The following is a 22,352-nucleotide window of genomic DNA, read 5'->3' as shown; positions in this document are numbered from 1 at the left end:
TACAGAGTGTCTCCTTACCACTAACATCGGGACATTGTCTGTCTACCGACTCCAGGTGACACATGATATCATGGATATGGTCAGAGTTTTTAGCCCCTACCACAAACGTACCATTCTTTTGGGGTCATGTGTGAGTCCCTTTACCTAGTGCCCAGACAGACGCTAATGGTGTTATATGAGGTCTTTATAAAGGCAGCTTAACTGGTGTGATATGTTTGTTGTTCTCCCTATCTGCTCTCGGTCTCCGGTGTCACACATACGATGCCCCGCATCTGGGTGTTGGGTTTCCACCTGGCCGAGCAGGCCTCCTTTGGCTGCTGTTACCTGGCTACTCTCATCACTAATTCAGCAGCACCTAGGGTCCCAACTCTCTCTCTGGCCAGCTAGGGCAGCATACACCAGGACTCACGGAGGACCACCAACCCAGAGCTGAGGCCGATGCAGAACGGAGAAGAGATGAGCCCGCTAGCGCAGGACAGCAACAAGGCCGGAGGGCCGGCTTCAGAGGAAGAGGAGAAGAGCCAGACACATGGGGGTGTGGAGCCCTCAGCTCCGCCGCTGCCCCCCTCAGACCCACCTCCGCCTGGGCCGCCTGAGTACCCAAGGCCCAGGCTCGTCTTCCACACCCAGTTGGCCCATGGCAGCCCTACAGGCCGCATCCATGGCTTCACCAATGTCAAGGAGTTGTATGCCAAGATTGCTGAGGTGTTTCATATCTCTCCCTCGGAGGTACGGTAGGCTAGGGTGTTCTTTGTTCATTTCTACTGACTGGTTAGGCCATTACATCTGATCATTTGGATGTTCTGCTTTTAGGTCATGCTGACAGTTTGAATTATTATGCAATGTATAAATAGTCTCCTTGTTTGGTTAAGGTTGATTGACTATTTTTGTCTCAAATTAGACCTGTTTCCATGATGTACTACACAATCATTTGCTCAGGATTATGTTCATAGTTTGAAGGACTTTGATCATTTTGACTTTTGATTAACTGTCACAGATGAAATACAAATAGTCAGTTTTAAAATAATTGATTAAACATTTGCAGAACATTCCAGAGCCGAATTCTGAGTGACAGGTGCAAAGTTTCTCAAAATTAGTAGTTACTGAGTTGTCTTTATGGTAACCAATGAATGCTTTTAACGTCAAACATCTCCAATGTGAGGATGACCTTCTAGTAATGTCGTAAAAGCAGCTGGAAGAACATACAAAATGTCCTTGAGCGAAATCTACTGATCTGGCCTAATGAACAACCTTTTAGTGGGTCACGGCCATCCATAAAGCAACCTGTTGCTGTCTCAATGCCATGACAGATGACAGAAAGATATGGATGATCGAAGGTAGGTCAGGATAATTATATAATATAGTTTCAAGAACACATTTGATACTATAATACTGTAATACCGAAGGTTCCTTTTTTTTACTGTAATACCGAAGGTTTATTAGTGGGAGTACACTGAAATGTTCAGAAATGTCTTAATTTGTGCCCTTGTATTTTGCTCAGTGCTCTTGAATGTGAAACACATTCCAGTAAAAAGGACAAATAAAAGAAGTGAATAGTAGAAGAGCACAATCATATTCTGATCATATTCCAATTATATTCTAATCATATTCTGATCATATTCTGATTCTATTCTAATCATATTCTGATCATATTCTGATTCTATTCTAATCATATTCTGATCATATTTCAATCATATTCTAATCATATTTTGATTCTTATTCCAATCATATTCTGATCATATTCTGATTCTATTCTAATCATATTCTGATTGTATTCTAATCATATTCTGATCATATTCTAATCATATTCTGATCATATTCCGATCATATTCCGATCATATTCTAATCATATTCTGATTGTATTCTAATCATATTCTGATCATATTCTAATCATATTCTGATTCTATTCTAATCATATTCTGATCATATTCCCATCATATTCTGATTCTATTCTAATCTAATCATATTCCGATCATATTCTGATTCTATTCTAATTATATTATGATCATATTCGGATCATTTACTGATTTTATTTCTAATAATATTCTATTCTATTCATATTCTTATTTTATTTCTGATTATATTCCAATCATATTCTAGGCGTTTGGACAGGACAGTCTATGTGCTCATAGGCATAAAAAAGTAAGGTCAGCAAGCTGGCAGCATTTCACATCACAACCTGCAATAAAGCTGTTGTCTCACTTTCCACACAGGATTATTTATGTCTGTCCTTGAACTAGTGTCAACAACACCCAGCAAGGCTGAGACAAGAATTTATACCACAGGAGGTTGGCGGAGTCATAATTGGGGAGGACAAGCTCGTGGTAATGGCTGGAGCGGAATCAGTGGAACGGTATCAAATACATCAATCACATGGTTTGATGCCATTCCATTCGCTCCATTCCAGCCATTATTATGATCCGTCCTCCCCTCATCAGCCTCCACTGGTATAGGTAACAAATGCAGAACTGAGAGGGAGTAAAAAAAGCAGGGGTGGCAAATCCAGAAGGATCCAGGAAGTGATTGCATGCTTATATTTCTGTCCCCAAAACTACCATTAAACTAACAAGATTGAAAACTATGTTGACCACTAGGTGAATCCAATGGGTTAGTGCTGGGCTGGAGAAAAGCCTGCATTCACTGTGGCTCTCCAGGATCAGGATTGTCCTGTCCAGATAAGATCACAAAATGGCCACGTGAAGGGCAGGGTCCTTGGTGAATCTATGTTGCAACACTGCCCTCTGCTGTTGGGATTGAGTAGTATGACATGGGAGTCAGGAGAGGTTTGTGAGTCATGTTAAAGGTTGAGTGTAGTGTAGGGCACAGTGTTATGGAAAAGTTTCAATATTACCAGAAGGGGATGAATGGGCCACCCATCAGAGCAGGTTTCTTCCTTCTAGAAAGTTTTTGTGCCAAAGTTCCTCTGCTTCTGCTTTTGCTTGCTATTTGGGGTCTAGGCCAGGTCACTGGCGACTTAGTGACAACTGCTGATGTAAAAAGGGGTTTATAAATACATGTGATTGATTGATTGATTGTTTGACCAGAAAATGAAAATCTGTGTTCTTATTGGGCAAGTTCAGTTAATAACATTTCACTCTGTTAAAAAACCTTTTCTCCCTACTGAACACGACCCTGTCATCTCCTTTGATGTTGACGAGCCTTCTTAAATTCCAAACTACCCTCATGTATTTCCTGCTGACCGTTGCTCCTCTCTCTCTTCTCTGTGGGCTAGATCCTTTTCTGCACTCTGAACTCCCACAAGGTGGATATGCAGAAGCTGTTAGGTGGTCAGATCGGCCTGGAGGACTTCATCTTCGCCCACGTCAGGGGCGAGACCAAAGAGGTGGAGGTCACCAAGACGGAGGACGCCCTCGGGCTGACCATCACTGACAACGGAGCAGGGTACGCTTTCATTAAGGTAATAGCCAGACGTAAAGTAAGTAAACCTTATCCGAGTCAGAACGTTCCATAGACGTAAAAGCCAGAGGTTAAAGGTCAGAGTAAAAGGCCAGGTTTTAAGTGAAGAGAGAGGTCATGTTCAGACTTTGCATGTATCAAACAATGGTTGCGTGCCATGTCATCGTCTGTGCAGTCTGGCACCAGATTGCTATAACATGATGTGGTTAGCTGATATTTAAAATACCTATCCAGGTAGTTCTGACATGAGTCAGCAATGCCTGGGCAGAGAAACGCGCCCTGAAACATACTGTAAAACCGGATTTAAACATTTAAGGAGTGTGCCATATTTTAGTAGAGGGAAGTACAATACGATGTGGCTGCGCTTCCAAGACACTCTGTTACCTTTCCCTTCCTCCAAACTATGGTAACATTTGTCACAAAGCAGACTCAAGGCTGACTTTGAAGTGAACTGTGAACTGTTAGCCTACATGATAAAGGCCTGTCTGTCCCACACAGTGTGTTTTTGGAGCAAAACAATGCATTTTAACCACAAAATAACAACAAAAAACAGTCAAATAGTTTTGCTTCCCACCTGACTGAAGCTTCACTGTAACATTTTCCCGACTTATGCCTGAGCAATAAAGCCCGAGCGGGTGTGGTATATTGTCAATATACCACAGCTATGGGTTGTTCTCTGCACGACGCAACGCAGAGTGCCTGTATACAGTCCTTAGCCGTGGTATATTGGCCATATACCACAAACCCCCCGAGGTGCCTTATTGCGTATTTAGGAGAGTAAAAATAAATATTTTGTCAAACCCGTGGTATACGGTCTGATATACCACGGCTTTCAGCCAATCAGCATTCAGGGTTCGAACCACTCAGGTTATAAGGACGAAAATGTAGTAGTGTAGCCTAGATACTTAGCAAGATGTCAACAATTAATAGGATGAGGTAGATGGATTACATCCTACCCAAACCCTGTCTGTTTCTTCTGCAGAGGATAAAGGAAGATAGCACCATTGACCAGCTCAAGACTGTATGCGTGGGCGATCACATTGAAGCCATCAATGACCAGAGCATTGTCGGGTGTCGGCACTATGAAGTAGCTAAGATGCTAAAGGAGCAACCAAGGGGAACACCCTTCACACTACGTTTGGTGGGGCCCAAGAAAGCCTTTGGTGAGTAACTAATTCATAGGATGTTGTTGAGATAACAATTTTATCCGGGGCAATACTCATTCATTGATTATTTGAAGGATCTTTTATGATTTTGAAGCTTTTGGGGGGAGGGGTAGATCAGTTTTAATATTGCGGATAGATTATGGCTACCATCAATGTACTTGTCTGCATCATTTCCAATCCCCCATATATTTTTGGGGTAAATATATACAGTACCAGTCAAAAGTTTGGACACACCTACTCATTCAATGGTTTATTTTTTACTATTTTCTACATTGTAGAATAATAGAGACGACATCAACTATGAAATAACACATATGGAATCATGTAGTAACCAAAGAATTGTTAAACACATACTCATATATTTCATATTTGAGATTCTTCAAAGTAGTCACCTTGATGACAGCTTTGCACACTCTTGACATTCTCTCAACCAGCTTCACCTGGAATGCTTTTCAAACAGTCTTAAAGGAGTTCCTACACACGCTGAGCACTTGTTGGCTGCTTTTCCTTCACTCTGCGGTCCAACTCATCCCAAACCATCTCAATTGGGTTGAGGTTGTGTGATTGTGGAGGCCAGGTCATCTGATGCAGCACTCCATCACTATCCTTCTTGGTCAAATAGCCCTTACATAGCCTGGAGGTGTGTCTGGTTATTGTCCTGTTGAAAAACAAATGATAGTTCCACTAAGCTCAAACCAGATGGGATGGCTTATCATTGCAGAATGCTTTGGTTGCCATGCAGGTTAAGTGTGCCTTAAATTCTAAATAAATCACAGACAGTGTCACCAGCAAAGCACCCCCACACCATCACACCTCCTCCTCCGTGCTTCATGGTACCTACTCTGCGCCTCAAAGACACAGCGGTTGGAAGCAAAAATCATCAGACCAAAGGACAGATTTCCACCGGTCTAATGTCCATTGCTCGTGTTTCATGGTCCAAGCAAGTCTCTTCTTCTTTTTGGTGTCCTTTAGTAGTGGTTTCGTTGCAGGAATTCGACCATGAAGGCCTGAATCACCCAGTCTTCTCTGAACAGTTGATGTTGAGATGTGTCTGTTACTTGAACTCTAATTAGCTGGTTGATAATATGCTAAATGGCATATTATTACTAATAGTTCCGGTTTTATTTTGTTTTTAATGAACAGCTGCAGTACAGTTTATGCATTTTCTGAATATGGAGGGATAAGTACTGCAAAGACATCTTGAAACCACAGCATGAAGATAAAACGTTTTCTGACTCTGGAGCTGTAACCTCTAATTCAGGGCTCTCCAACACCGTTCCGGGAGCGCTACCATCCTGTAGGTTTTCATTCCAACCCTGTTCCTGGAGAGCTACCATCCTGTAGAGTTTCTCTCCAACCCTGTTCCTGGAGAGCTACCATCCTGTAGGTTTTCACTCCAACCCTGTTCCTGGAGAGCTACCATCCTGTAGAGTTTCTCTCCAACCCTGTTCCTGGAGAGCTACCATCCTGTAGAGTTTCTCTCCAACCCTGTTCCTGGAGAGCTACCATCCTGTAGGTTTTCACTCCAACCCTGTTCCTGGAGAGCTACCATCCTGTAGAGTTTCTCTCCAACCCTGTTTCTGGAGAGCTACCATCCTGTAGATTTTCACTCCAACCCTGTTCCTGGAGAGCTACCATCCTGTAGAGTTTCTCTCCAACCCTGTTTCTGGATAGCTACCATCATGTAGGTTTTCACTCCAACCCTGTTCCTGGAGAGCTACCATCATGTAGAGTTTCTCTCCAACCCCGTTCCTGGAGCGTTACCATCCTGTAGGTTTTCACTCCAACCCTGTTCCTGGAGAGCTACCATCCTGTAGAGTTTCTCTCCAACCCTGTTTCTGGAGAGCTACCATCCTGTAGGTTTCCACTCCAACCCTGTTCCTGGAGAGCTACCATCCTGTAGAGTTTCTCTCCAACCCTGTTCCTGGAGCGCTACCATCCTGTAGGTTTTCACTCCAACCCTGTTCCTGGAGAGCTACCATCCTGTAGGTTTTCACTCCAACCCTGTTCCTGGAGAGCTACGATCCAGCAGGGTTTCTCTCCAACCCTACTCTAGCACACCTGATTCTAATAATTAGCTGATTGATAAACTGAATAAGGTTAGTTACAACTGGGGTAAGAGCGGAAACCTACAGAAGGGTAGTTTTCTAGAAGCAGGGTTGGAGAGCCCTGCCAGCACCCTCCCCTGGTCAGAAAACAGATTTACAATCCCTCTGACATTCACCCTAGACCTGCTATCAGGAGGTGATGAACACTGAACTAAAATGTACCCCTGGGAGCTTGAAAACACATACTTCACTTTTTAACAAGATTTACTGGCAAAGGAGTCAATGGGCAAACGGTTTCATACTAATTCACAGGGGAAATGCCTTGGGGTGGTCTGGAGCCAACACTTGATTGCAGTAAATGACCACTCCTTATCAACATCTGTTCAGAGAGGGAAAAAAAACCCTGAAGCTATGTTATGACTTCCTGTGAACAATCAGTAACACTCAATTACTCTGTTGGAGTAAACACATCACATATCAAAGATAAAAATAGTTATTAAACATAATTACTGTGAGGTAAACATGAACTTGTTGTAATGGGCAACTGTATTTATTTGTATGCCCATTGCTAAAATGCTGTGAGAAGTATGAATAGTAATACTGTATTTAGTCCTGAAATGAAAATGTTGGGATACATTTAGAGTGTTGGAGAGTGTACAGTGCATTTGGAAAGTATTCAGACCCTTTGATGTTACAGCCTTATTTTTAACATTTTTACATTATCTTTAACCTTTATTTAACTAGAAAAGTCAGTTAAGAACAAATTCTTATTTACAATGACGGCCTAGCAAAAGGCAAAAGGCCTCCTAAATACAATATAAATATAGGACGAAACACACATCACAACCAACAAGAGAGACAACACAATACTACATAAAGAGAGACCTAAGACAACATAGCAAGCCAGCAACACATGACAACAACATGGTAGCAACACGACATGGCAGCAGCACAACATGGTAGCAGCTCAAAACATGGTAGAAACATTATTGGGCACAGACAACAGCACAAAGGGCAAGAATGTAGAGACAACAATACATCATTCGAAGCTGCCACAACTGTCAGTAAGTGTCCATGATTGAGTCTTTGAATGAATGAAGAGATAAAACTGTACAGTTTGAGTGTTTTTTGCAGATCGTTACAGTTGCTAGCTGCAGCAAACTGAAAAGAGGTGCGACCCAGGGATGTGTGTGCTTTGGGGACCTTTAATAGAATGTGACTGGCAGAACGGGTGTTGTATGTGGAGGATAAGGGCTGCAGTAGGTATCTCAGATAGGGGGTAGTGAGGCCTAAGAGGGTTTTATAAATAAGCATCAACCAGTGGGTCTTGCGACAGGTATACAGAGATGACCAGTTTACAGAGAAGTATAGAGTGCAGTGATGTGTCCTGTAAGGAGCATTGGTGGCAAATCTGATGGCCGAATGGTAAAAAACATCTAGCCGCTCGAGAGCACCCTCACCTGCCGATCTATAAATTACGTCTCCGTAATCTAGCATGGGAAGGATGGTCATCTGTATCAGGGTTAGTTTGGCAGCTGGGGTAAAAGAGGAGCGATTACGATAAAGGAAACCAAGTCTAGAGTTAACCTTAGCCTGCAGCTTTGATATGTGCTGAGAGAAGGACAGTGTACTGTCTAGCCATACTCCCAAGTACTTGTATGAGGTGACTACCTCGAGCTCTAAACCCTCAGAGGTAGTAATCACACCGGTGGGGAGAGGGGCATTCTTCTTACCAAACCATATGACCTATGTTTCGTGAGGTGTTCAGAACAAGGTTAAGGGTAAAGAAAGCTTGTTGAACACTAAGAAAGCTTAGTTGTAGAGCGTTTTACTCAAAATCCGGGGAAGGGCCCCCTGAGTATAAGACTGTGTCATCTACATATAAATGGATGATAGAGCTTACTACTGCCTGAGCTATGTTGTTGATGTAAATTGAGAAGAGTGTGGGGCCTAGGAGCAGATGGCTAAGCAGATGTTTTGACTTTATGCACTGCACTCTTTGAGAGAGGTAGTTAGCAAACCAGACCAAAGGTCCCTCAGAGACACCAATACTCCTTAGCCGGCCCACAAGAATGGAATGGTCTACCGTATCAAAAGCTTTGGCCAAGTCAATAAAAATAGCAGCACAACATTGATTAGAATCAAGGGCAATGATGACATAATTTAGGACCTTTAAGGTTGCAGTGACACATACGTAACCTGAGCGGAAACCAGATTGCATTCCAGAGAGAATACTATAGTCATCAAGAAAGCCAGTCAGTTGATAATTGACAAGTTTTTCCAACACTTTTGATAAACAGGGCAAAATAGAAATTGGCCTATAACAGTTAGGATCAGCTTGATCTCTCCCTTTAAATAAAAGATGCACCGTGGCTGCCTTCCAAGCAATGGAAACCACCTCAGAGAGGATTAAAAAGCCCCTATCATCGCCAAGCCAATCTCCGGTTAGAAAGGTAAAGGGCAGCAACCTTAAAGAAGAAAGGTTCTACACCATCTGACCCATATGTTTTTTGGTGGTCAAGTTTAAGGAGCTCCTTTAGCACCTCGGACTCAGTGACTGCCTGCAGGGAGAAACTTTGTAGCGGGGCAGGAGAAAAAGAGGGAGGAGCATTTGGGATAGTCGAATTAAAAGGGTTGGGAGATGAAGAAATGTTGGACGGGTAAGGAGGCATGGCTGAGTCAAATAGGAATCCTCAAACTATGGCCCTAAAGGGTTTAACAAAGATAAACCAAAACAGTTCTAGTTCGAACCTAAAAATATCTTGATAGTGACACCCTAAAGACTCTGTCAGGTGTGCTAGTCCAGTGTCACTTTGATTATGCCTGCACATCATGGTTCATCAGCATCCCCAAACATCTAAAGAATAAGCTACAAGCCAAAAAAACAACTATTTATCTTACAGGTACACTTGACAAAATGCACTTGATCAAATGACCCCATCATGGTTGATAAACGGTTAGGTTCTAAATAAACGGAATTAGAAACTCACGGACAACTAGTAAAGCTCAAACCAAGTTTATTCACCCACTGGGTCACACAGCTGTATAAGACAAAACACATTTACGCAAGCACTGGTATTTAAACCTTCCTCCTATGCTGAGTCTCCTCCTTACACATCTGGACAGCCGATACATCTCTGTTGCTAATGTAACAGATGTGAAATGGCTAGCTAGTTAGCGGTGGTGCGCGCTAATAGCCTTTCAATCGGTGACGTCACTTGCTCTGGGACCTTGAAGTAGGTGTCCCCAAGTATAAACACCATGGGACCACGCAGCCGTCATACCGCTCAGGAAGGAGATGCGTTCTGTCTCCTAGAGATGAACGTACTTTGGTGCAAAATGTGCAAATCAATCCCAGAACAACAGCAAATGACCTTGTGAAGATGCTGGAGGAAATAGGTACAAAGTATCTATATCCACAGTAAAACGAGTCCTATATCGGCATAACCTGAAAGACCGCTCAGCAAGGAAGAAGCCACTGCTCCAAAACCGCCATTAAAAAGCCAGACTACGGTTTGCAACTGCACATTGGGACAAAGATCGTACTTTTTGGAGAAATGTGTCCAAACAGTTTCTGTAATATAACAATGTTATATAATGACCATTGTTATATTTGGATGAAAAAGGGGGATGCTTGCAAGCTGAAGAACACCATCCCAACTGTGAAGCACGGGGGTGGCAGCATCATGTTGTGGGGGTGCTTTGCTGCAGGAGGGACTGGTGCACTTCACAAAATAGATGGCATCATGAGAGATGGAAATTATATGGATATATTGAAGCAACATCTCAAGACATCAGTCAGGAAGTTAAAGCTTGGTCGCAAATGGGTCTTCCTAATGGACAATGACCCCAAGCATACTTCCAAAGTTGTGGCAAAATGGCTTAAGGACAACCAAGTAAATGTAGGTGGCAGCATCATGTTGTGGTTGTGCTTTGCTGCAGGAGGGACTGGTGCCCTTCTCAAAATAGATGGCATCATGAGGGATGAAAAGTCAAGGTAGGTGGCAGCATCATGAAGTGGCCATCACAAAGCCCTGATCTCAATCCTATAGAAAATTTGTGGGCAGAACTGAAAAGTGTGTACGAGCAAGGAGGCCTACAAACCTGACTCAGTTACGCCAGCTCTGTCAGACGGAATGGGCCAAAATTCACCCAACTTATTGTGGGATGCTTGTGGAAGGCTACCCTGAACGTTTGACCCAAGTTAAACAATTTAAAGACCATGCTACCAAATACTAATTGAGTGTATGTAAACTTCTGACCCACTGGGAATGTGATGAAATAAATAAAAGCTGAAATAAATCATTCTCGCTACTATTATTCTGCCATTTCACATTCTTAAAATAACGTGTTGATCCTAATTGACCTAAGACAGGGAATTTTTACTAGGATTAAAATTCAGGAATTGTGAAAAACTGAGTTTAAATGTATTTGGCTAAGGTGTATGTAAACTTCCGACTTCAACTGTACATTCCTCCTACAGATAACCATCAACTTCTGATGTAGCAAGTATTTCAAATTACAACCCAACAACTGAAACCAGACTGTGGTTCCTTCTTCTCTGCATAGGATACCTAATGTCACACCCTGATCTGTTTCACCTGTCTTTGTCCTTGTCTCCACCCCCATCCAGGTGTCACCCATCTCCCCCCATTATCCCCTGTGCATTTATACTTGTGTTCTCCGTTTGTCTGTTGCCAGTTCGTCTTGTATCGTCAAGTTTACCGGCATGTTTTTCCCGTGCTCCTGTTTTTCCTAGTCTCTGTTTTCTAGCCCTCGCTGTTCTGACCATTCAGCCTGCCCTGACATTAAGCCCGCCTGCTTGACCATTCAGCCTGCCCTGACATTAAGCCCGCCTGCTTGACCATTCAGCCTGCCCTGACATTAAGCCCGCCTGCTTGACCATTCTGCCTGTCCTGACATTAAGCCCGCCTGCTTGACCATTCAGCCTGCCCTGACATTAAGCCCGCCTGCTTGACCATTCTGCCTGCCCTGACATTAAGCCCGCCTGCTTGACCATTCAGCCTGCCCTGACATTAAGCCCGCCTGCTTGACCATTCTGCCTGTCCTGACATTAAGCCCGCCTGCTTGACCATTCAGCCTGCCCTGACATTAAGCCCACCTGCTTGACCATTCTGCCTGCCCTGACATTAAGCCCGCCTGCTTGACCATTCAGCCTGCCCTGACATTAAGCCCGCCTGCTTGACCATTCAGCCTGCCCTGACATTAAGCCCGCCTGCTTGACCATTCAGCCTGCCCTGACATTAAGCCCGCCTGCTTGACCATTCCGCCTGCCCTGACATTAAGCCCGCCTGCTTGACCATTCAGCCTGCCCTGACATTAAGCCCGCCTGCCCTGACATTAAGCCCGCCTGCTTGACCATTCAGCCTGCCCTGACATTAAGCCCGCCTGCCCTGACATTAAGCCCGCCTGCTTGACCATTCAGCCTGCCCTGACATTAAGCCCGCCTGCTTGACCATTCAGCCTGCCCTGACATTAAGCCCGCCTGCTTGACCATTCAGCCTGCCCTGACATTAAGCCCGCCTGCTTGACCATTCAGCCTGCCCTGACTTCGAGCCTGCCTGCCGCACTGTACCTTTCGGACTCTGACCGAGTTGATGAACTTCTGCCTGTCCTCGACCTGCCTATTGCCTGTCCCTTGTATTTGAATAAATATCAGACACTCAAACCATCTGCCTCCTGTGTCTGCATCTGGGTCTCACCCTGTGTCGTTATAACCTAGTATCTAACAATATGTTCTGACAGATTGCAAACTCTCTGCATTCCCCTCTCTACCCCAGTAACATGAATAAGGATATTTCAAGTTTAGAACCCATCAAAACTAAGCAAACATGGATCCATGCACATCATATGAGGCTGCCAGTTACAATTTTTCCACTGTCTGTGGCAGTAAATGAGAGCTGTTAATAATTGAAGAGCCTTTGCTTACCATTATAACATCGGCTAAATGGATGGTTGACGATGATGGATTATGTTTCATGCTTTATTACACTGCTGAGTGCACTCAGAACACCTCAGAGGACACATGAACGTAATCTGGTCATTTGTTGATTGATATGGAAAACAGTGATGTGCGGTGAGGTCGGTAGACCAGTGGTAAACCGTGACTGGAAAATATATGAAAATTCTTGTCAATGATATGGATAAACTCTCTTACTCTGATATAGCCCGTTAGCTAACTTGTGAACAGTATGCTACCTGGATAACTAAGTGTGGAATAGACTTTAAAGCTAACAATTTGTGGTCAGCTGACATGACTTATCAAAAAGTCAGTCCGTGTCCACCTTTGCCATAGTCTCTCTCACTCCACCATGTTGTATACAGATCTGGACAAAAACAATTGTCTGCCTTGTTTTGCTGACCGGAATCATAACAGACAGGATGTGTGCGTCTTGTTTTGATGACCAGAGTCATAACAGACAGGAAGGAGCAAAACAGGAAAGTCTGATTCATTTCATATTACCCACAGCATTTCTCATAGAATCAGAGCAATCGTTCACCACCCTCAACACATGGACATCCTCACAGGTTACGCTGATCAGGGCGTTGGCTTTGTCCATGTCAACTGGATCTCAGCTGGGAGAGATTTGTGGGATATTTTTGTGCTCATGAGAATTGTTGCGTGTACAGTTGAAGTCGGAAGTTTACATTTACTTAGGTTGGAGTCATTAAAACTCGTTTTTCAACCAGTCCACAAATTTCTTGTTAACAAACTATAGTTTTGGCAAGTCAGTTAGGACATCCACTTTGTGCATGACACAGGTAATTTTTCCAACAATTGTTTACAGACAGATTATTTCACTTATAATTCACTGCATCACAATTCCAGTGGTCAGAAGTTTACATACAGTAAGTTGACTGTGCCTTTAAACAGCTTGGAAAATTCCAGAAAATGATGTCACGGCTTTAGAAGCTTCTGATAGGCTAATTGACATCATCTGAGTCAATTGGAGGTGTACCTGTGGATGTATTTCAAGGCCTACCTTCAAACTCAGTGCCTCTTTGCTTGAAATCATGGGAAAATCAAAAGACATCAGCCAAGACTTCAGAAAACAAATTGTAGACCTCCACAAGTCTGGTTCATCCTTGGGAGCAATTTCCAAATGCCTGGAGGTACCACATTCATCTGTACAAACAATAGTACGCAAGTATAAACACCATGGGACCATGCAGCCGTCATACCGCTTAGGAAGGAGACGCGTTCTGTCTCCTAGAGATGAACGTACTTTGGTGCAAAAAGTGCAAATCAATACCAGAACAACAGCAAAGGACCTTGTGAAGATGCTGGAGGAAACAGGTACAAAAGTATCTATATCCACAGTAAAACGAGTACTATATCGACATAACCTGAAAGGCCGCTCAGCAAGGTGGAAGCCACTGCTCCAAAACTGCCCCAAAGAAAGCATGGGGACAAAGATTGTACTTTTTGGAGAAATGTCCTCTGGTCTGATGAAACAAAAATAGAACTGTTTGGCCATAATGACCATTGTTATGTTTGGACGAAAAAGGGGGACGCTTGCAAGCCGAAGAACACCATCCCAACAGTGAAGCATGGGGTGGCAGCATCATGTTGTGGGGGTGCTTTGCTGCAGGAGGGACTGGTGCATTTCACAAAATAGATGGCATCATGAGAGATGGAAATTATGTGGATATATTGAAGCAACATCTCAAGACATCAGTCAGGAAGTTAAAGCTTGGTCGCAAATGGGTCTTCCAAATGGACAATGACCCCAAGCATACTTCCAAAGTTGTGGCAAAATGGCTTAAGGACAACCACGTCAAGGTATTGGAGTGGCCATCACAAAGCCCTGACCTCAATCGTATAGAAAATTTGTGCGAGCAAGGAGGCCTACAACCCTGAATGAGTTACACCAGCTCTGTCAGGAGGAATGGGTCAAAATTCACCCAACTTAATGTGGGAAGCTTGTGGAAGGCTATCAGAAATGTTTGACCCAAGTTAAACAAATTAAAGGCAATGCTACCAAATACTAATTGAGTGTATGTAAACTTCTGACCCACTGGGAATGTGATGAAAGAAATAAAAGCTGAAATAAATCATTCTCTCTACTATTATTCTGACATTTCACATTCTTAAAATAATGTGTTGATCCTAACTGACCTAAGACAGGGAATTTTTACTAGGATTAAATTTCAGGAATTGTGAAGAACTGAGTTTACTTTAAAACCTTGTGTGTGTGCGTGTGTGTGCGTTTGTGCATGTCAGATATGATCGGCATGAGGACCAGGGCACCCAAGTCGAGTGAGGGTAAGATGGTGAATGGGAAGGAGACCCTGCGTCTGCGCTCCAAGGGGTCAGCTACAGTCCAGGAAGTGGTGAGTTTCAATTCACACGTTCCACTGGCCAATGACCTTCTCTATGACCGACTGGCCACCCAGAGCAGCTTACACACGTACGCATGCAGACATTCACACACACACACACACACACACACACACACACACACACACACACACACACACACACACACACACACACACACACACACACACACACACACACACACACACACACATCCACAAACACACACATCCACAAACAGACACACACACACACACACACACACACACACACACACACACACACACACACACACACACACACACACACACACACACACACACACACACACACACACACACACACACACACACACACACACACACACACACACTGTCAACTCCCACACCCTGGTGGTGATCTCAATCTGTCGTTGACCACCCGTGCTTTGCATGATTTCTGATCACAACAGTTTGGGCACACACACGTCTTTAAAAAAGAGTTTGTATTTATTTAACTAGGCAAGTCAGTTAAGAACAAATTCTTATTTACAATGACAGCCTACACCAGCCAAACCCGGACGACGCTGGGCCAATTGTACACCGTCCTATGGGACTCCTAATCACAGCCGGTTGTGATACAGCCTGGATTTGAACCAGGGTCTCTGTAGTGACGCCTTTAGCACTGAGATGCAGTGTCTTAGACCGCTGCACCACTCGGGAGCCCTACTTGTGTGTGCGGGTGTGGATGTGTGTGCTTGTGGATGTGTGTGTTTGTGGATGTGTGTGTTTGTGGATGTGTGTGTTTGTGTGTGTGTGCGTGTGCGTGTGTGCGCGGGTGTGGATGTGTGTGTTTGTGCACCCCCCCCCCCCCCCCCCCCCGTGTGAGCATGTAGTGCCCCCACATACATGGGGCCAACCCCCAATCCCTTTGTTGACCCCACTATCAGTTAATGTTCTAGATTGTTCACCAAACTCTAGTTTACAGAACACAGCCAACAAGCTGTCAGGGTCAGTGGGGGCTGATGAACCAAAAGTCAAGGCTTTTCCAGAGTTAGAATATTGCTGGAAATAAAAAAGCCTAATACGTTTTCTGTACAGTATATGGTCAAATCACTGACACCACATACTATTCACAGACTATACACAATATATAATAGGGGTACGGAAAATGTATCTATTCAACACAAAAATACTAAATACATCCCAACCTGTTATGATGGTATACCGAGACTTTTCATTTACCAGCCATGGGTCTGTAGCAGTGGAGGCTCCTCAGAGGAGGAAGGGGAGGACCATCTTTCTCAGTGAATTTCATAAAATTATAAATAGTAAAACATTAAAGTTATCCTTTGTAAATAAAACTATACTAAATATATTCACGTCATCAAAAAATGTATTAAAACACTGTGGAGTAGAGTAGGCCAGAAGCCTAAACTGAAAAACCTAACCTCTAACTAATAGAAAGATGTGGGAGCCGCAAGGGTGTTTATTTACATAGTGAACCCGGAAGAAAAACAACAGTACTGCCATCAAAAGTATACATTATGGGGACAGCTGAAAACAATGCTGCCCCATCAACAGCTCAATCCAAAATGGTCCCCCATTTGAACTGAAAGAGATGCTCCTTTTGTAGGTGAAGCCCCTCCCAACAGAACATACCAAACACAAATTAATTAAGCAATTACCATCATCAAAGCCTACATTTTCCACTCAGCTAAACATCATGCATTATATTCATTGCACCTTTGCAATCCGTTTCTCAAAATACAATACAACAATATAACACATTTATAAAATCCCATCCCTACTGACATGGTGTCTTCCAATATGCCCACTGTTTTGCAATGCAGGTCTACAGTAGCCTCAGCAGCACTCTGTAGGGTAGCACCAAGGTGTAGCCAGAGGACAGCTAGTTTCCGTCCTCCTCTGGGTTCATTGACTTCAATATAAAACCTAGGAGGCTCATGGTTCTCATTCCTTTCCATAGACTTACGCAGTAATAATGACAACTTCCAGAGGACGTCCTCCAACCTATCAGAGCTCTTGCAGCATGAACTGACATGTTGTCCACCCGATCAAAGGATCAGAGAATGAATCTAGTTCTGAAAGCATAAGCTACAGCTGCTAGCACTGCAGTGCATAAAATGTATTGAGTAGTTGACTCAAAGAGAAAGACAATAGTTTAACAGTTTTGAACAAATTAATTTATTCCAAATTTAAGATGAAGCAAGAGAGATTTAATTTGTTGCCACCGGGGCCCACCAGTGTAACTGCTAAACTGCTTGCTGCTGACTGTACACTGTACTGCACAATTGTAACGGGTTTACTAACACGTTAGTTCTAGTAGCTATGTTAACTATAACTGACAAATGATGAAGGCTGTGTGTAGCGGTTAGCAGTCATGATATGAAGGTTTGGTCACAGACAGCTAATGTGTTGTGCACTGAAGTCCACAAGCGAAGGGAGAAGGTGAGAGAGAGAGAACGTAGATGGATGCGAGAAGGAATTATATATATACAACGAGCTGTTTGTATGTGTCTAGTATTAAAGTGAACTGTTTTTGCGTGTGATCAGGGGGTGTATTCACTCTGCCGATTATGTTAAAATGTTTCTTAAACGGAAGCAAAATTAACAAAACGGGGATAAACATACCTGAATGTGTCCAATAGAAACTTATTTGCATCTGTTGGACTAATGATTGCACCCTTGATTAGCTAGATGCAGGCAAGCATGTGCAACGCTGTATTGAATGTGTTACTGTCTGTCACCTTGATCACTCAAAATTCTCTCGACCTGTGCACCTACGTTGTAAACTTTCATTCATAGGCTAGGTTGTAGCATCATTATGGGTTACAGGGAACATTTGAGTATCATGTATTAGCCTAAACCTATCGATGTTACATTGAACTGGGTGAATGGAATATGAATGGTATATGAATGACAGTCATCCAATATGCTGTAATAGAAAAAAGTCCATGTTCATCTTTATTTTTTATTTTTATCATCCTCCCTCATCTTAAACGGCACCAACCACCACTGGTCTGTAGTACACTTATGACAGTACATACATACCGAACACGTATGTACTGGTGGGCGACATACCTTTGACTTTTTTACAGGCAGAGGCCTGGCATGCGATTGTAGTGACTGTCTAGTGTCGGTATGCCAGTAATAATCTTGTAACTGTAGCATGATGTATTGCAGTACCTTTAATTATGCAGTTACCTAAACACACTTACCTTCTCCCCACCAGCCGAATGAGTTTGAGGAGAGAGCCACCAAGAAAGTGGATGATCTACTGGAGAGCTACATGGGTATTCGAGACCTTGACTTAGGTAAGATGGCTGCTCATCTGAGACCTCCAGTTAGGTAAGATGGCTGCTCACCTTTTTAAGAAAACAGAATTAGCTATAACCTTATAAGCCATTGAACCTCTGGATTCAGGTTAGGGTTAAGGTTGGTCAAAATGGCCAAAGCAAAGGTCTAGGGTCAGATTTGGGTTTTCGATTCTATTTGTGAACTATACATATGTAGGATCTTAATTTGATCACTCAATTTTCCTGCAGCGCAGGACATGCAGATGAGCTTTGTGATTTACATAAATTCACTGAAAACCCACACTAGCACACGATTATATGAACAAAATTGCACTTTTCATGTAGCCTACTTTAAATGTTGAAATCCTGTTTTTGATGTGACAATATAAATAAAATTAAGATTCTACATCTGTACGATGAAGTCTACAATTGCAATGGGAAAAACTCACCACAGTTGAAAGGAGACGGTTTTAGGCACATCCAACTTTTGAGCCGCTAAGCAACTAAAGGGACAATCTCCGCTCACTATTTACTACTCCCACAAGATATTGTCATAAATACTGTAACAGCAGCAATAATAATAATACATTGAATTTATAACGCACTTTTCAATGAAAAACTATCTCAAAGTGCTTTAATCTAAATAAAAACAAGAGTAGACAGAGGACACAACTAGACAGGGACACTGACATAAAGAACACAGCTGACTCTACAACTATACAGGGACACTGAGACAAATTACACAGCTGACTCTACAACCAGACAGGGACACTGACATGAAGAACACAGCTGACTTGAAAAACTAGACAGGGACACTGACATGAAGAACACAGCTGACTCTACAACTAGACAGGGACACTGACATGAAGAACACAGCTGACTCTACAACTAGACAGGGACACTGACATAAAGAACACAGCTGACTCTACAACTACACAAGGACACTGGCACAAATAACACAGCTGACTCTACAACTAAACAGGGACACTGACACAAAGAACACAGCTGACTCTACAACTAGACAGAGACACTGACACAAAGAACACAGCTGACTTGAAAAACTAGACAGGGACACTGACACAAAGTACAAAGAACACAGCTGACTCTACAACTAGACAGGGACACTGACACAAAGAACACAGCTGAGTTGAGAAACTAGACAGGGACATTGACACAAAGAACACAGCTGACTCTACAACTAGACAGGCAGGGACACTGGTACAAAGAACACAGCTGACTTGAGAAACTAGATAGGGACACTGACATGAAGAACACATTTTTAAAGGAGCCTAGAGTCTGTGGTGCCTTCAGGTGGTCCGGGAGTGCGTTCCTGAGGCGGAGGGTTGGTCGAGTAGAAAGCCAGATCCCCCGCTCTGTCCTGGGGACATTGAAGAGCAGGTTATCACTCAATCCTAGGTTGCAGGTTGCTGATAAAAAATCCTTCATACCAAACACATCTGTTGGAGAGTCAGACACTATACAGAGTAACCCAACATCTTAAAGGTTGCATACCAGAGACATGAGTTAGCTGTTTTCCATGAGCGCCAAGTAAAAAATACCTATTACCTTTAGATCCTAATCTATATATAGATGTTGCAGTGCTTTTTGGTGTTTTGATACTTTTCCCTAGGAGCCTTTCTTCTTCTTGGCAGTAAGATATATCCGAGGGAATTGGAGGACTCTTAAGTCTGGAAAGAGAAGAGCTCGCCTCTAATAATAAACCAGTAAATTTGGCAGGCTTTTATGAAACACTCAGTTGAATAATTTGTCATTAAATATAAACATTTTTTTCTATTTGACTTCCAGTACAGTTGTACGGAAGATAGTGGCTAGCGAGCGACATAAACAGAACGCTATTGGCAACTGACATAATAACATGACGTGCCGTGAAACATCAACAAATCCAAGGAAAAGCACCGTGTAAGATCAATCAACATAGTTAGGCCTATATATCGAACCTTGATTTCAGGCTTTCTCATATTCGTTCAGAAATAGACTCATTTAAATAGATGAGTGAATAAGACTTGAAAGTGAAGCAACACAAGACTAGGCCTATATCTAATAACTGTGTGAAACCAAATAGAGATGAATTACTATTTTCCATTCATGTGGGAACACTCTCTTGCAGCGACCACCATCGTGGAGGCCGGAAAAGACAAGATGAACCCAGATGACTTTGCTGAGGCTATGGATTCAGTGTTGGGGGACTTTGCCTTCCCAGATGTCTTCTTGTTTGATGTGTGGGGTGCCATTGGAGATGTGAAGGATGACAGAATGTAGAGGTGTCAGTCAGTCATTACCGTTTTCATGTCTTTCAAACATTTCTATTTTACAATAGTCATCTCAATGGCCGTATTAGATGGTTAACGCAGGCCTACTCAGCCATTCTTCCCCAAACAATTTTCTATGTATTTCAATTACTTTGGTATGAAACAAGTTCCTCCCGAATACGTTAAGTTTAGAATGACATTTCATAAGTGGGTTACGTAATCTTTGTGGTGGGCATTGTGTTGTTTGTGTTCTTGGATACTGCTCAGGGCTCACCATACTAGAGGGAAATATCCATGTTATGTCATTAATGTGTACAAAACCCAATCACTGTTGTCCATGGGCACATGCATGTGAACATACTGTATATTTATACAGACAATAGAGGAAGTTATCGGCCATCCATCTCTGAAACCAGGAAGTGAGTTAAGAGCTTGTTTGTTCCAGATACAGAGGGACCAGGATACGATCAGAGATCAAAGAGTTGACCCTTGGGTGGCACCATTAGTGCGGCGTTTCATATTTCACCAGCATGGTTGAGAAACCACCATTGCGGCCATTTTGAATCAAAGCACTCCCCATACATTAGTTATGCAATAGTGAACTGATTGATTTAGCCTTCTTAACAAAGAAGGCTGGAGTGTTAAATTGGGTATTTGGCCAAGACATCAAGGTGCATCCTTATACAATGTGTATTTGCATCGTCATTTCAAATACCCAGAGTGATGAGAGTTCAGTATAATGCCTCACTTTGAGAACAGCTCCCCCATTACACAGTATCCCCACCAGTGTTGTCATTCATTTCATCCAAATGGATGATTGCCCTGTACAGACTCACCCAGCAACAGGTAACTTAGAAGTCAGTAGTGATCTTCTTAACATCTGAGAAATAACCATTTTTTTCTTCCAGAAATGACCCTTGGAAAGATGTCAAATTGATACTGATATGCTAGAATTCCCTAAAGTTGTTCTACGGCCATACCAAGCATTACAATGTCCTCTTATAGGAAACACAACCCATAAGTTTCCTACGGTGAAGGAATTGAGTCAACATATTTCAAATACAAAGGCTACTCTGACTCACAACCAGGAAATGAGTTGTGCAGACCTTAGAATACAAGCATTTTGCTACGATCGCAATAACATCTGCTAACCATGTGTATGTGACCAATAAAATGTGATTTATGATTTGAAATGGGAAAAACATGATTTCAAGATGAATGGTGAAGAAAGTTAGAAAAACATGTCTGAAACTTCCTGTTTAATTGCAGAGTATTTTTTCCATGATTCTATCTTGTTTGCCTGAAAAAGGAGTCTTTGTATGTTATCTATCATGTACTCACATATTTTGTTCTCAAAGGCTTTTCATTTCAAGTATTCATAATGCAGGATTTTCTTCATCAAATACGACTTTTATATTATGATTCAGTGTTGTTTTAGAAACAGAATGTAAATAAGAGTTATTTGAATTGTCAAATATGTGTGAAAAGTTCAGAGATAAATACGTTTTGAATCCTAAACGTATAAAGACAAATGACATGTAATCTTGACTTGACCAGAAGATCAGCATAATGTTGTGTGGTAGACTTTATGCTGATGTGTATTGATATATCACTCTATGGAGACCTGAACATATAAGGCATATTTCATGTGTGTTGTTTCAATTAGTAATAAAAATGTTATAACTCATTCTCAAGTTCAAATGTTCCTGTGTGCTTCCTAGAGCAACTACAGTATCAATAACAGTTTATACTATGTGTTTTTTTTTTTAGATAATTATTCTTAGGAAGTACCTTTGCCCCAAAACACCAACT

The 22,352-nt window shown here is 42.5% G+C and overlaps 1 protein-coding gene across 1 annotated transcript; it reads left to right on the top strand.

Moving 5' to 3' along the window:
* The first annotated feature begins 280 nt into the window (after window positions 1-280).
* gipc3 (GIPC PDZ domain containing family, member 3) lies at window positions 281-22,227 on the top strand. The gene is made up of 6 exons (XM_055940848.1): window positions 281-729; window positions 3,233-3,418; window positions 4,400-4,580; window positions 14,877-14,986; window positions 18,207-18,288; window positions 20,399-22,227. Exons 1-6 carry the CDS (start codon window positions 439-441, stop codon window positions 20,548-20,550), a joined length of 1,002 nt encoding a protein of 333 aa, XP_055796823.1. The 5' UTR covers window positions 281-438; the 3' UTR covers window positions 20,551-22,227.
* Window positions 22,228-22,352: the final 125 nt, after the last annotated feature.

The sequence above is a fragment of the Salvelinus fontinalis genome, chromosome 12, assembly GCF_029448725.1.
Source record: "Salvelinus fontinalis isolate EN_2023a chromosome 12, ASM2944872v1, whole genome shotgun sequence".
NCBI lineage: Eukaryota > Metazoa > Chordata > Actinopteri > Salmoniformes > Salmonidae > Salvelinus > Salvelinus fontinalis.
This window is presented reverse-complemented; position numbering and strand designations above follow the sequence as displayed.